The sequence below is a fragment of the Larus michahellis genome, chromosome 4 (genome assembly GCF_964199755.1).
Source record: "Larus michahellis chromosome 4, bLarMic1.1, whole genome shotgun sequence".
NCBI classification, from domain to species: domain Eukaryota; kingdom Metazoa; phylum Chordata; class Aves; order Charadriiformes; family Laridae; genus Larus; species Larus michahellis.
In genome coordinates, this window is record NC_133899.1 from 3863935 (window position 1) to 3879360 (window position 15426).

General features: G+C 46.3%; 1 protein-coding gene across 4 annotated transcripts in view; it reads right to left on the bottom strand.

Moving 5' to 3' along the window:
- LOC141741761 (hepatocyte nuclear factor 4-beta-like) overlaps nt 1-15426 on the bottom strand; it is a 41462-nt gene that overhangs the window by 12551 nt on the left and 13485 nt on the right. For 2 of the 4 annotated variants that reach the window (XM_074582794.1, XM_074582791.1), the window contains exons 1-3: nt 13460-13629; nt 6732-6903; nt 4710-4804 (exon numbers count right to left, since the gene is read on the bottom strand). In XM_074582794.1, coding sequence (XP_074438895.1) covers nt 4710-4804; nt 6732-6903; nt 13460-13574 — 382 coding nt within the window. In that variant the 5' untranslated portion in view covers nt 13575-13629. Of the gene's footprint in view, nt 1-4709; nt 4805-6731; nt 6904-6999; nt 7119-7231; nt 7454-13459; nt 13630-15426 lie in introns of those variants that run through there. The other 2 variants (XM_074582792.1, XM_074582793.1) reach the window with 2 other exon arrangements.

Genomic DNA, 15426 nt, shown 5'->3' on the forward strand with positions numbered 1-15426 from the left:
GCCTTCTCCGTCTGACGCAGAGGAGACGTCGGAGGGGTTTTGTCGCCCTTTTTTGCCAGGAGCTCCCCAGGGCTGCGGGCGGCCGGGCAGGCTGCGGAGCACGTGCGGCGGCCCTTGAGCAAACAGCGGCGTGTTTGTGAGATTGCAACAAACCCCCGTTTCCCAAACATTTTGTCCTTGCTGCCTTGCCACATAGGCGCGGGGCATGTGACGGGGACCCTCCGGGGAGTCCAGTAAATATGGGCACGGGCACTGGTTGGAAGGGGCGAGCAGCAAACCAGTAACTTTCCATGGTAACTGCCGAGGTTAAAGCCCTGCCTACACGGGAGTTGCAGTTTCCGTTAGTATTCCGCTAAAACCATCCCTATTTAATGCCGATGGGGCTGGAAACATATGAATAAATGGCATAAAGAGAGAGCAGGGGGAGGGAGGCGCGAGTGCCCCAGTGCTCACCGTGTTTCTGTCTCCACCGATGGATTTACCCCTTCTGCTGCCTGGTTAACTTCTATGCACAAATAATTTTTTTCCCCCAAGATACTTCTGATTTTGTAGAAGCGGTATATTTTATTTGCAAATAAATCCCCACGGTACGTGCAGATTTAATCCTTCCATGGGCTTTAGGCCTGATTTATGGCTGTCTCACAGCAAGGAAGATCCTGTAACTTTTCCACCCACCTTTGCAATAAACTGCAGCCCCAGAAAAAGCTGGCAGAAGAGGTGTGCAAACAAAAGGTATGGAGCAAGACAGAGGTCCTGTGAAACGCCAACAAAACTGTCCTATAAACCTGTCCAATTTAACAAAAATAAATAAAAAATAACCTCAAATCCTCCCACTGTGTTGTGGCTGTAAGTGACAACAATAATTCTTTTTACTTCTGCGTAAAAATAAAGGAGTTCATGTACATTCGCAAATTACTTTAAAGGAGATGAGAGGTTAAATATTAACCCCTCTTTTTTTTTTTTTTTTCTTTTTTTTTTGCCAGCAAACCGAATCCCAACAGTGCAGTGTTGGCATTTCAAAAGGCTTCCAGATTTTCGGACGCCCAACTCCATATGAGTAGATGACCCGGCTGCCTTGAAAATCACACCCTGCTAATTTATCCAAGGTTAAACATGATCTCAGTAGGATGCTAAAAATAGTACCCTGCTGTTTTCTTTGGGTTGTTTTAGTATCTAGTGCATTCTTCATCCACTGATGCCGTAGTGACCAAAAACCTGCCCGGTAGCATTGTGCAAAACAATAGAAATCGAACCTGCTCCTCTGCAAAGAGAGAAAATCAGAGACGATAGCCAGAAAATCCCCAAAACACTCAGACCACCCTGTGGTACAGTCCCAGCCTTAACCACAATGCAAGAATAAAGGAGTGAATCTCCTGTAAAAATCTTAAATCCTGATCGTAGTGGCGTTTCAGGAGACAAGAAAGGGTTTGTGTTCAGGCGAGCCTTTTTTCTCTCCCTTTGTCCCAACTTTAATAACTGTTTACTTGTAGTTATTAAAGTGAATTATTGATACCAAAAATGTAATTGGGATAGGAGTGTTTCTGAATGAGCTAATTTCTAGGAAATCTGGGGACTGGCCTTTCCACAAGACTCAAGTTTTGGCCCTTCTCTTGCTCTCGCTGGCGCCGATGGAACCTGGATCCCATCTCAATGCACGAGCCTGGCGGCAGCGGGCTCATGTGTGGGACAGTCCTGGTCCTTTCCGAAAGCAGGCTCAAGTCGAGGGTGCACAAATAAGACAATCTGAAGGACCCTCCTGATGCTTTTCTCAACCTCTGCCCAGCTGTCCCAAAGCCCTGTAGAACCTATAGCTCGTGCTGTGCCCCTCAGCCCTGCACCTACGCTGCTGCCCCTGTAGACAGCCAGCTTAAAGCTAGCTCGGGTATTTGCATCCTATGGCTTTTTCTTTAGGCAGAAATATCCCTTCCACCAGGTGAGATCACATAGTTCCTATCTATCTATCGATCTACCTACCTACCCACCCACCCACCCAATACCTATTGGATAATATGGACAATACGATAGAAATTATCCACTAGAATTGTTACCAAAATGGGGGGGGAAAAAAAAAAAAAAAAAAAAGAGAGAGAAAAAGAAAGATCCAAGTGTGTCACATCATGTCTTACAGCACAGGAAGATTGGGGGAAAAAAAAAATTAAAAAAAAAAAATCGTTCCGTATCCAAAATTCCAGTTTATCAGTTAGTTTTGGTAGGGAACAGCGAGTTTTCCGATACTGCACACACCCTCGTCAAGCAGTGGGTCAGTGGGGAGCGGGCGAGGGTGACACGTCCCTGCCAACCCCACCCCAGGTGTATTGTCACAGACAGGCTGGGAAAAAGATCGTCTCCAGCTTCTTCCCCTCTGCGGTGAACAAACAATGCTGTTACCCCACCCTGGAAAGTCTGATTGCTGTTATACGGGCTGGCTGAAAAGTGGTGTGCCAGAGGAAGAGAGTGACGAACTCTTGCGTGCCAGTGCTGGGACAACGGGACACGCTGAGCTGTGGAGCTGTGGCCTCCCAACGTGGATCGGTGCATGCCACCAAAAAACCAATGCACAAACCCTTGTATCATCCTCCTACCGCTCTATCCCAAGACATGGCTTCTCTTTTTTCCCCCTAACGCTTCGCAACACTGTTTAATATTAATCTAGAACCACCCTAAAGCAAATAGTTGTGTTCTTTTTGTGCACACAATTGTGCAAGAAAATTTCTTTCGCCGTCCTGCACACAAGCTTCGGATACAGCTAAACTAATTTCTGCAAAGCAGTTGCTCAAGGTGCTTTAAAAATCTTCCTTACCAAACACGTGAGCGGTTTGTGAGCCCACAGAACCTGACTGTGCACTCATAAAATGGTTTCAAAGAATGTGACTATGTGGAACTCGAAATGAGTCATCTTCCATCAAGCTGCAATCAATAATGAAGGCATGAGCCAAGGTTTTATATCTTTTACCATAAACCCTGTAAAAATCATGCTTCAGCTCAACGAATGGAGCTGATAACCAGATTTCAGCCTTTCCAAGCTGCGGAGATTGCTGCATTGGCAATTGTCTCCACCCCCACCTAGAACTGATGAGATATGCTTCGGTTTGGTCTCTATGGTTTTGAGGGCTATTTTTTTTTCCATCTGCTGTATTTACTCCATTTCTCCTAAATTAAACCAGCAGGCATTTTTGCTCCATCCGTGACCTATGCCAAATTGCAAGACACCCTTGTTCTCCAGGAAAATGTATGGTCGGGAGGTTGGAAAGATTTTTTCATCACCAGTGAAATCTTACCAATTACCAGAAATCAGTGACAAATTTCCCCTTGGTTTCAGTGGGACCGTGATTTCACCCGTTGGGTAAGGGGTGTTTAACTTGCTGGCATGGAAAGAGACTCTCAAATTCCTTTCTAGTTCCCTGACCCATTAGCTGTTTGTGGGTTGGAAAACAGCACAAATGCAGGGTCAAGAGTGCTGAAACCACCACCCAACCACCTGCACATCAGGGGGGGTGTACCATCTGTTGGGGGTTGGGCCCCCATTTTGCCAAGCACTCGGTGTACAACCACAGTCCCCGTCCAGAAAGCTTGGACTGAGTAGAATAGCATCGTCCATGCTCTCCCACTATGCCATCACTGACCGATCAGAGATCAGAAATCATAGAATCATGGAATGTGTTGCGTTGGAAGGAGGATAACCTTTAAAGATCATCTAGTCCAACCCCCCTGCAGTCAGCAGGGACATCTTTAACTAGATCAGATTGCTCAGAGCCTCATCCAGCCTGGCCTTGAATGTCTGCAGTGATGGGGCCTCCACCACCTCTCTGGGCAACCTGCTATGATAGCTCCCAAACTTCCCCAGGGAAGCTGGCTGTCGGGAGGAAAGGCATCGTTTAACAGAAGTGGTTTTTCTCTTGCTTAGCATTAGGCACTGTAACACTTAGTATTTCCTTTGGTGCATTGGAAGGGCGCTTCCCGATGGTCACTGGTACCCAAATGCTCTACAGTGCCCCACCATACAGCCAGTGTGACGTACAACAAAAGGCATCAGCCAACATTGGGTTGGCCCCTCAGCGCTAGTGCTGATAGTGGCTAATACAGCCACCAGGACGACAGCACTACCAAAGGGTTTGACTCTTGACTCGGGTCCCAGCTCAGGGGACACATGAGCTGGCTGCCTCCTGGCTTGTGTGCCCTGTGCCACGGAGGAGCAGCCCTCACGCCGTAAGGCACCGTGTTCAGGCTGTACCTTGCCCTAAGGGCCGCATCAAGCTACAGGAGCATCAGCCAAGCCAACTGCCAAACGCTACCCTGCAGTAGTCAGCTGTTGGCATTTATGAGATTAAGGATGACAGGTCCTCGCTGAGATCGTCACAGCTGGGGTTAGGAGCTGCACTAGCAGGTAGGTAGCAAAGGAATTGCTGTCGCGAAGCGCTTAGAGACCAACTAAACCCTGAGGGAAGCCCATCCCTTTTCCAGTACAAAAGCATCCCAGAGACCAGCCTCCCAAGGCTGGGTGAACACTGTCACAAGGCTCTAACTGAAATTCCTATCTGATAAGACAGGAAACGGCGCTTTCAGCTTCGACAACAAGAAATCTCTCACTGCGATACATGAGCATTGTCTCCCCTGGCCAGCGCTGCTGCTGCTGCTCTCCACCATGCCCTGCGGTGGGAGTAGAGCTAGAGGCGGCAGCAGGCAGTTTCGAAATGCCTGTTTGCACCTACCTTCTTTCTTCATGCCAGCTCTGAAGCACTTCTTCAGCCTGCAATACCTGCACTGGTTCCTCTTGTCTTTGTCTATCACACACTGTCTGCTGAACCTGGGGAGATGGGAAATAAAACATGGAGCAGCCAGCCCAGCATCTGTACCCCGCTCACCCCGAGCAGCCCCAAATACAGCCCCAGACCTCACTGAGCTCCACGTTGCCTGAACCCAGAGAAGCGCCAAAGGTTTGCAAGAAATGGATTGAATCAACATCGGCTTGGCCCAGTTCCTCATCTTCCCCACCGCCGTTCCCGCCAGCTGAGAGCGCAGCGATTTCAGACCACCCACCCAGCCAGGACTGTGATGGTTTTGGCTGTGAAAGAGTGACTGTGACTCAAGTTGTGCTGGTGCCTGGCAGCGTAGGAGCTCCATCTCCCACTTTCAAACAGTTATTGGGTGTTGGGCGCTGGAGCTTGTTTGATCCCGCTCGTTAACACTACCCTGCTTTGTGTAGAGTAATTACACTATGGACCACAAGCCCTTTTGTGTCTGCAGCCTAGTTTTGAGGCACATGGCCTCCCAATTCCTATTCATTTCAACGGGGGATTTAGGAATCTATGTGCTGTTCAAGGGGTGGCCCACGTAGACTTGGCAGCTCTTGCCATGGTGGGTGAAACGAAGGAAGAGGAATCTGCCACGTAGAGAGGAGACGACATGGGTTGCTCTGGGACCATCATTAGGTTGTAAAAGCTGAGGCAGTTTCCCAGACTGGTGAAAAGCCAAAGGCACAAAGGGCCGAAGACTTTCCAAGGAATTCACGTCTGCGATAAACAAGAGAGCTCCGAGCTGGGCTAAATACAGCGCGGCTCACCAAATAAGGATTTGCAGACGAGCGAGCATTTGCCATTTGCTTGGCTTCAATGCTGTGGATCTTCCCCGAGCTGCCAAATATCACAGAGATTCATGGATTCCCGGGGAGGGGCAACAACTCTGGTCCCAGGAGACTGAGAGCCAAAATGTCAAAGAAACCGGTAGTAGCTGTTGCCCCCTCCTTCAGGGATCCCACGGTTCCTGGGATGGGCACCATGTGGGTGGACACTGCTGTCACCCCAGGTCTCTTTCATGGCTGGTGTGTCCCGGAGTGATAAGGACCCCAGGATCATTTGGAACAAACAGGGTGACTCGTGTTACAAAAATTCGGAACGCCCCTAAAGGAGGAAGAGCTCTGGAACAGAAAGAAAACTTCCAGGTTTTAATTAGACATGAAGGGCTTGAGTGCATTTGGGGTTTTTTTCTCCCTTCCTCCTGTGCTAAAATAAACACCATTTTTCTAAGGTCAACCAAGAGAGCTGCTGTTTAATTTATAGCCTCCCCTGGTAAAAAAAAAAATAAAAATATCTCAAATGTATACCTGTGTGCCAAAGGGGACGTGAATCATCGCTGGTCCACGCTAAGTTCTCAGAATGATTGTAAAATCATCAGTGACATGTCAGCGTACATAGTTTAATGTATTTCAAAGCAAAAACGGAGAAGCTGTGGGGGAGGTGGAGGCTTTGGAGGTGACAAGTTCTTGGACGCTTGTGGCTTTTTACCAGGAAAAATCAAGAAGGGCTGCGTTTGACATGAAATCTCTGGAGCTTTGGTCCTTTGCCGCCTTGGCTTTCCCTTGCTGGGCTGTGACAAGGCCATGGTGTCACTCCACACCGAGAATCTGTTCTTACGTATTATACACACCAGTCAAACCTCAGGTCTGTAAGTCTCCCTTGGTTTACGCTGTGGGGAACGCAGTGACAATGAACTTGCCAAATGGATTGCTCAGTGCCACAAAAGGTGTCAGGGTCCAAGATGAGATAGGACTTCGTTTAATCCTTGACTTCCTGTCCTCCGGCCATAAAAAAAAAACCCTGCAGTATTACTCTTAGCATTCATGGTATGGTGATTCGGCTTTTGGGATAGGGCCCCCAGCGTACAACCTGTTCCCCACCCCAAATTATTTACAGCGTCAATAATTTGTATTTATTTATTGCAGAAATGGCCAGTACCTGCAGGAATAGACATGGTTCTTGCGGACACTCCTCCTGAAGAAGCCCTTGCAGCCGTCGCAGCTGGATGCCCCATAGTGTTTGCCGGTCGCCCGGTCCCCGCAGATGGAGCAGAGGGAGCTGATGCCGTTGGTGAGCAGGTTGGTGTTTGCTGATTCGGCTGTGATGGCCTCTGCGGGCAGAGAACAGGGACCATTAGACCCCTCTGTGCTGGAAACCAGAATCAGCTGGCAGCAAGTTGGGTTTTTTAAGCAAGGCACGCACTGACCGAGCCCCACACACGTGTGTGCACACGCAGTACGTGCTGCTAATAAAGCCTCCGGATTGATGGACATGGTCTTCTCAAACTCAACTGAAAGTCACTCACTCGCTCTGTTTCTGATTTGGTGTTTTCCTTTGCTTCTGTGAACAGCGAGATTTCAAAAGCTGCGTAAGCCAACACGCTCGTGAGGGTTTAACAATTACCACTACTTTTCTCGACAGATGCAGAGAAACCTTACCTGGATGTGAGATATATGCTTTTGAGGGATGGGGAGCCACCTCCTCAGTTATACACCTGGAGAACATGGTTCAAAGCTGGTGGAAAGTCAGTGGAAAGAACATCATCAACTTGAAGAAACAAAAAGCAGAGAAGAGACAGCAGAGGCAGGAAGGATGGACTGCTTCACGCGCATGACAGAGGCGTTGGAGATAAAAGGCTGCTCTTGAGAGGTTCTCTGGAGCTGGAAGACAGAGACAGCAGCCCCCACAGGGGTCACTTTAGTTCTCCTAAGTCTGGTTCCTGCTCTGAACTGCCCTCTGAAGAGGCTCATTGCTTTCCACTGGAAAGCAATAGAGGAGTGCAGGAAGATCGACCTTCTAAATTAGGGACCTAAAATTAGGTCATATGAATGCCCTCTGTCATGTCCTCCACTTGTACCCACTCATTTGGGGCAGAAATAGCTCTGCCCCTGCCTGGCCTGTGTATACACTGCTGAAAACTCCCCTTTAAACTTCTCCCTTGGCCTTAACCACCAGACTCGCTGCCCTCTTAATCCTCCTAATTTGAGGCAGAGCTTGGGGAAGGCAAAAAAAAAAAAAGGGAAAAAAAAAAAAAAAAGGAGACACTTGAGGAGACGCAAATGACAGTGTTTACATCTCGCCGAGAGGAGGAATGTTTGTGGAGTCTGTCCTGACCTGGGCACTTGCTGCAGGCCGGTTTTATGAATTTATCGCACCTCTGGGAGATACGTTCTTCGCTCCAGGGGAGCCGATCTCGTGCTACAGTGACCTCAGCAAAGTCTCTGGGAGAAGACGCGTCCTGCCTCGCAGAAGAGCCGGGCGGTGATGAGAAAAGCTCAGCTGCTGTTAACGTTGAGCAATGGCCAATCTTAGAGAAAAGTACTCAAAGGGGAGGATTGCCGTCTGATCTGGACTGTCTAGAGAAAGTTTTCTAATGCATAATGCATAAAAATAGCTTTGGGCAATCCACACACAACATGTATACACACAGAGAAGAGAGAGAGAAGGCTATTTTTGTATAGAAATACACATCAAAAATTTATAGTGAAAATATTTGCTATGCAATGAAAATTGTAATCAAAAGCCAAAAAAGAAATAGCCAGTAAAGCTTTAGTTTTTCAAAAACTGCAAAGTCTTTCAGTTAAGGCTAAGACTAAGACGTTTCTAGCTAAGACTTCACAAATGCAAAGGTCAGACCTCTTTCACCCCCTCAAAAACCCCTTTTGATCTATATTTCACCTTCTAACGTATGGATGAATAAGCAAGTAGGTTGTAGCACGATGGGAGCAACAAGACAAGAATGAACGACAGCATCAAAATCACTCCTAGGTCATGACAGGAACTGAGATTTACCTATTCGCAAAATTCGTGTAAGATGCTCCCAGCTCTGACATTTTTCAGTAAGTTGCACTTGGGTCCTTTGGGAGCATTGTCTGCGTCAGAGGTGCTTAATGGTAATTTCCATTGATTTTTTAGGGTTTTTTTTACATTGATTCTTCATTTTATTTTGCTTGATAACTCAGTATTAAAGGAGCTGTACTAGAATATTCCTTCGAGGGTAACCGTACTGCTAAACATTCGTGCATCTGTTGCTCCATTTATTTTTTTGAAGGAGCATATGACCATAAACAAATGCGAGGAGCGTGCTGGATTCCGTTAAAAAAAAACAATTGCACAACAAAAATAAAAGATAAAAAGGCCAATTTTCTCTTCGCTCCACTCGTGCTTTCTCCACTGACTTCAGAGGAATCAAGCCAAGGTCATACAGTTTGGGTCTCAAATGGACCATTCGTCCTGGGTCCAGATTGCAAAATGTTCCCTGATGCTGAAAAGCTTTTACTCACCAGAGAGGACTTTTTCCCCCCCCACCTCATGTGAGTAGGATAGATGAGGAGCTGCTTGCCGATATAAGGAAGGAATTAATAATCTGGTCTTAAACCAAGTATTACTGGAGGAAGGACTGTCAGCACTGAGCATGTGAGGCCCCAAAAAAATCAGCAAACCAAATTTTGTCCTCACTTGTGCCCATGGAAACACAGACAAGCCCATGGGCTACAGCTGAGTATGGTGGCTCTACGTCAGAGCAGATACATAGCTGAACGTTCAGTCCCTGTTAGGTAGCCACGTGTCCTTTTCAGCTTGGTTGGAGGTGAACAGAAATTTTGAAAAAAAAAATAAAGAAAAGGAAAGCCCTAAGCCAGTCCGCACATGTTAATTACGATTAATTTTAATTACAAAATCCTACCACCAACTAACGATGAGTTCCAAATGAGAGTCAGCTCAGGGAAGAGCAAAGGCATCAGAAGACTGTTTCGATGGGGCTTTCAAACCTACCCGGATTTGGGAAATGTCTGGGTTTTCCCTGAACTGATCGCTGCTAGGAAAGGCAGCGGAAAGCCAGGATCCCTGCCAGCGCGGTCGCCTGCCTGTCAAATCAGCTGAAAACTGTAGACTGTTTGCTTCGGCCCTGCCTGACGCAAGGCGACAACCTGCTCGGAGCTTCATTTAACACGTTGTGCCTTTCTAGAGGGGCTGCCACCTGGAGCTCAGCACCGCGCCGAGTTGGGCTCGAGGGCTGCTAGGATGGATCTGGTCAGAGTCCAGCTGGCTCACAACAACTGAAGCAAGCTCACGGCTGTCCTCACCAGCCCGGAGAGAGATGCTGAGAGACGTGTACCAGTCTCTCATCACCGTGGTATAACAGAACAGTTCCTAAGCCATGCCACAGAGCCTCTGAAATTTCTCCTGGAGAGATGCAACCGATGACATTCTCCGAGAAGAAACCATAACTCATCTTCACCTTGTGTGGCTTCCAGGATGAGCTGAAGGCCTGTGGTTGTGGCCAGATTCCTCACTGGGACTGTCCTAGACATTCACTGGCAGAAAAATCTGAAGTTTCAAACATCTTTTGCAAGTTATACGTAAGCAGCGTGTGGATTGGGAACTACAGCCTACCTACGGCTGATGAAAGTACTCCAGTGGCTTCACCAGCTTTAGGGTCAACCAAGCTCGCAACCAAATTTTTGCTACCTGCTGTCTCTGTATGTAAGTCACTACTTAACCAGGGCTGAAATGAAGATGCCAAGTTTTACAGTGATAAGAAATGACGGTAAGGATGGTCTCAGGGAGGATGCTGCTGGGGAGTGGTACCTGGCTTCCATTCAGAGCTGGAGCTCTGCGCAAAACCTGATCACTGCAGACCTCTTTGCTGCTTTTCCTTTCGGTTACGTTACTGGCTACATCTCTCCTAGATGCACGTTGTGTAAGAGAATTACCTTGCAATACCTTCCAGAATGGCTTTTGCACTTATCTACCCAGAAATCCAAGCCAGTCTTGGCTCGTGGCTCTGGTGCACATAATTTGCAACTAATGAATCCCCAAATTACATGTGCTGGGCTAGAATGTAAAGAGATCATAAATGCAGGTTTCAGGGCATACACATGCAGTCGAACTTGGTGGCCAACTCCAGCGTTGCGAAACCTGTGCATACAAATGCAGGGCTGAAGGGGGGCTAGCACCGAAGCCCTGGCCGTGTGCAGGTCAATCACTTTCTACATCAGCTTTTAGCAAACAGAGGGGGAGGTTTTGATTTAGTGTTCCCAAATGCTATGGTAACAATGATGAAGAGGTCAGCCAGAAAGGCCAGAGCTCCTCACAAGCACACGTGCAAGTTGGGGGATGGTCAGGCCCTCTCAAAATATCTTTGATGCCTTTTTTAAGACCTGAATGGGGTTAGACTGCAGCGGGGCTGGGAACGGTGTTTCGCCAACGTTGTGCCCAAGCGCCAAGGATCGGCGTGGAGTTTGAGTGCTGAGATGGGAAACCGAGCGACACCGTGAGAGAAAGTGTTTGCCGACACGCAACGAAAGAATTAGTGCAATATTTCAATAATGCTTCATATTTTAAGCAAAATGACAACTCTGACAAGAGTGTGAGGAAATGGGTATCAACAGCACATAAAAACCAAGTGAGAACATGGCTTGCAGTGCCAGCCAAGGTAAAGGAAACAAGTTTGTACAGAATGGGAAAGTTGCTGCAGTTACAACGCGTATTTTATAAGGAAAGACAGGATTAGCGTTGATTTTTATTCATTTCCTTTTGCCATTCTTTCTATATAAAACAATTTTTTATACTCCTCCTCCACTCCCATAATGGATTCTACTCTTTACCTTGAACTCGTCTCAAAATACTTGACAATTATGAGCTACTTAAAGGTGGTAAACCCAAAACGTGTTATCTCGGCAAATCTCAAAATGACAGCAGCTTCCGGAAGCAGAAAGCTTAGCACCGGAAGTGCTCCACACCATTAATCAACTCAAAAGGTTAATGAAATAATATTCCAAAGAAGGAAACGGTTGGTTTTAAGAAAGCATGACCTTATTTGAAAGTATTCAAATTTTCACTTTAAGAACTGTTCAGAATGTAAGAAACGATCCTGAGTCCAGTAAAATAAATATTGCACCCCTTCCTGTTTGTATTTATATAGGGGGCAAAACTGCGCCATTACATTTAGTACGGGAAATCATACAGAATAATCTTGCACAGTGGGAAAGATATGATTTAAAACAGCGCAGTATGACTTGAAAAATTACCTAAAATGAGATTATTTCTTGATTCTAACAACTCCGAAAATTTTTCAGAAACCACAGAGTATCCGCGTGAACTGCTATTTTGGGTTACTTATAGGAACCAAACTCAGCTGATGAGCAATATACTTCCACGCATGGACATTTCAGGTCTTTTTTGAAGTTATTTTTACAAACTATAGAAGAGGACACTTACCCAAGACAAACAAGCTAATTTCAAAACAGCTAGTTCCTGAGAGAACCAGTTACTCATTAACGGCTAGACAAATAACACAATACTCATTCTAGATAAACTTCAGAAAAAACTCAACCTGTCAGTTCCACTGCACGAAACAACAGAGAGCCCCAAACAGCTTTTGGAGTTAATTTGCAAAATTATATTGAATTTTGAGGAAACTTGCACCACTCCAAAAAGTAAAAAAATATCCTGTTGTTCAGCAGCAAGTGACAAAGAGAAACATCTGTGTTAAATAACATTTCTGGAGTAGGATGGCAGATGGAAACCTTTCTGCAAGAATAAGAAATAAGATCCAGTCTATCTGGAGCTGGCAAAAAAAAAAAAAAAAAGTATTGAAAATCCTTTATTTGGGGACAGATGGAGCTTTTCTTGAAGTCAAATTAAATTCAAATTTCTTTGGGCCTTTTAACTTTTCTTGTCTCCTGACATCCCTCCATGTCCCACCACAATAATAAGTCCAATCACTTTGTATTGTAGACAATAGCCCTACTGAAACTCTGATTTTTTTCTTATGAGTCAGCTAATGAGCAAACGTGAGACCCCGAAAATGCCATCTTAATTTCACTAAGCTTCTTAACAAATTAAATGAAATGCTGCCAAAACTCTCCAAAGGCATTGCTAAAGTCGGAATCTCTTTCGGTTACACAATTGGTTTCATGCTATATGACTAAAACGCCCTTCATTTTTCACACAGTGAACAGTTAATTTAACAGAAAAGTGTCCGCTTATGTCAGAGTACTTTGGACTACTCAAAACCTAAATATCACGTAATACACTTTATTTCTGTGAACAAAGCGGAAGTCTTTGCGTATAAACATTCACGCCTCGCAGCCAAGTTCTTTGTGTGCTGCAAAGGCTTTTAGACGCTCTTCATAGACAGAAAAAAATATAAGGCGAGTAACAACTTGAATATTGCTTCTCAATTTAAGTTAAATTGTGCCCGGTTGGGCACACGGTGTATTGGCTGAGTAATAGACAAATGCCATTTAAGATGACTTTTTTTTTCCCCAGGGATTAAATATGGACCTAAGCCATATATGGGGATGAAACACACATTTTAAGGAAGAAATATTAGTAATAACTCCTCTCGTAAGTCATACAGGGGGACAAACCTATAGCATGCCATCAAGAGGTCCACCAACATTTACAATACCTTGCGGGCTCTCCAGGACATGACGCTCAGCCCGTCAAGGAAAAGAATAACTCAAAATAGGATTGGCAGGTGAAGGGGTCACATTTCAGCCCAAACATAACGGCAACTGCAACACAAGTTGACAGGTCAGCTGCTTAAATATTCCCCCTTCCACCCTTTGCCCCACACCTCCTACCTGCCTTTCCTGGGTGTTCAGCTTTATAACAAAGGTAGTGCAGGTTATTCAAGAGGAAGCAAAGAGAAATCTCACCAGGGTTATTTGGGAGAACCCGAAGGTTGTCGAATTCCAGCATGGTATAAGAGGAGTCCAAGGAGTCGACATAATCTGGCATATCCATGTCCATGATGGACTGACAAAGCTTCATTCTTACTTGTCAACAGCGAGGGAAGCGGCAAAAAACAGCCCTGCTGTCAATCACGGCCAAGGTTTCCTCCACAGAGAGAGACACCCCAGCCCTTGCGATGACAAATCATTACCCAGCTCTGCCCGCAGTCCCCTCCCAGCGCCAGGAGAGAAGGGCCGAAGCCGTTCCCTCTCGTGCACGCAGTCCCCTCCCTTCCCGGGGTGCATCTGTGCTCTCTCGGTCCTGATAATATGATGTAGATAAGGCCTAGACTCAAATGACTTGGATTGCATCTTCGGGGCAATACAGCCCGGTTTATGGCTGTTCCTGCTCAAACATTTTGAAAAGGGCTGCGAAGAGGCGTTCGTGCACATGCGTGTTCTTCCAGGGCAAAGCAGTGGTCACATCAAGTAACACCTGTGCCGATGTCACCTTGCTCGGCTACCAGCCCTTGGGAAAAGACCAAATGATGTCACTTGAAGACAATGAGTCAGTGTCACCACTGGCTGAAGACCATCAAGACAGGCCAACACTGAGAACCTGAGGCATTCCCATGAGACACCAGCGGTCCTGCACACTAGACCACACCCTGAGTTACTCCTGGAAGGGAAAAATGAGGCCGCATGGTTTCACCCTGCCCCATAGGCAAAGGGGAGGTAACTTCTCCCACCCAGCACTCAGCATCCCTGTCACCTGCGTCTTCTCCCTCCTGACTCTAGGCAGCCCTGGTCTTCCAGAGCTCCCATTGAGAAAGAGCTCGGTTGTGGTTGCGAGTTGTTAGGGCAGAATATTTCAAGTGATGGCAAATGATGAAAATGGAAAAGGCTGGAAGGAACCCGGCAGACTCCCTTGCACATATGAGGTGTTGCATTTCACATTGACCTGCGCCTGGCTTTTCTGGGAAAGGCCCGTATTATGGAAATACAATTCCAGTTTTTCCCCACAGGACTGTGGTTTGGTTGTGGGGTTGTTTTTTTTTTTAATTTACTGAACTTCGCACAGGAGTTCTTTCCTTGTTAAGACTCATGAGCTGTACTGCATAAGACTGGAAACAAAACACAGGCGTACAAAGCGATATAGCTTGAAGCGCTTAGTTTATTCTTGGTTTCATCTTCCAGATGCCTTCCCTGACATTACAGCTCCCTCTCCAGTGACGTTGTTTTGTGTCAGAGGGCCTTTCCTCTCCATGAGCTGTTCTGCGAGATCCAGTTCAACATCCTGTTGAATCTGGAGTAAAAGAAGAGTCTTGAGAAACAGGGAGATGTGTTGCCAGAAAAGGAGCCTTGGCCAAAAGGACTGCCAGACTGCCTGAACTCTCACTGAACCAAGGAGCAGGGCGGCCCCATGTATCCTAGCAATCTCCAAATAGCAAGAAATGCGCCAAAACTGAGTTTTGAAATGTCTTATACTCATCTTGATTTTATCCCCATTTTACTTTTTTTTTTTTTTTTAATGGATTTTTCCATATCCTGGGGACTTAGCGTGGAGACGTTGCCATGGGTTAACTCTAGATAGGCTTTTCCCCTATAAAGATTGGGTGCAGGAAGACTTAGCTTTATTTTCTTATCATTTCTGGGGCATAAAATAATTTCATGTGCCACAGATATTTTTCTTTCCTTCTTTCCTTTTTTAAGTACATGTTGTAACTAGTGGTGCACAAATGACTCCTTGGTTAGATAAGACGTTATGTTTTTATCCTTGGACTATGCCCCCAGGCTTTCAGTAATGCCAGCATCAGCTAAGTTAGCATCTGATTAGTCGTTCTGGCCTCTTACTCAATGTCGGTCTTGATTATGCCTATTGATCTGGCACATTTTTTTGAACTGCGCTATAGGCACGACCCTGCCTGATTCTCAGCAGTCTGCCGCTATCG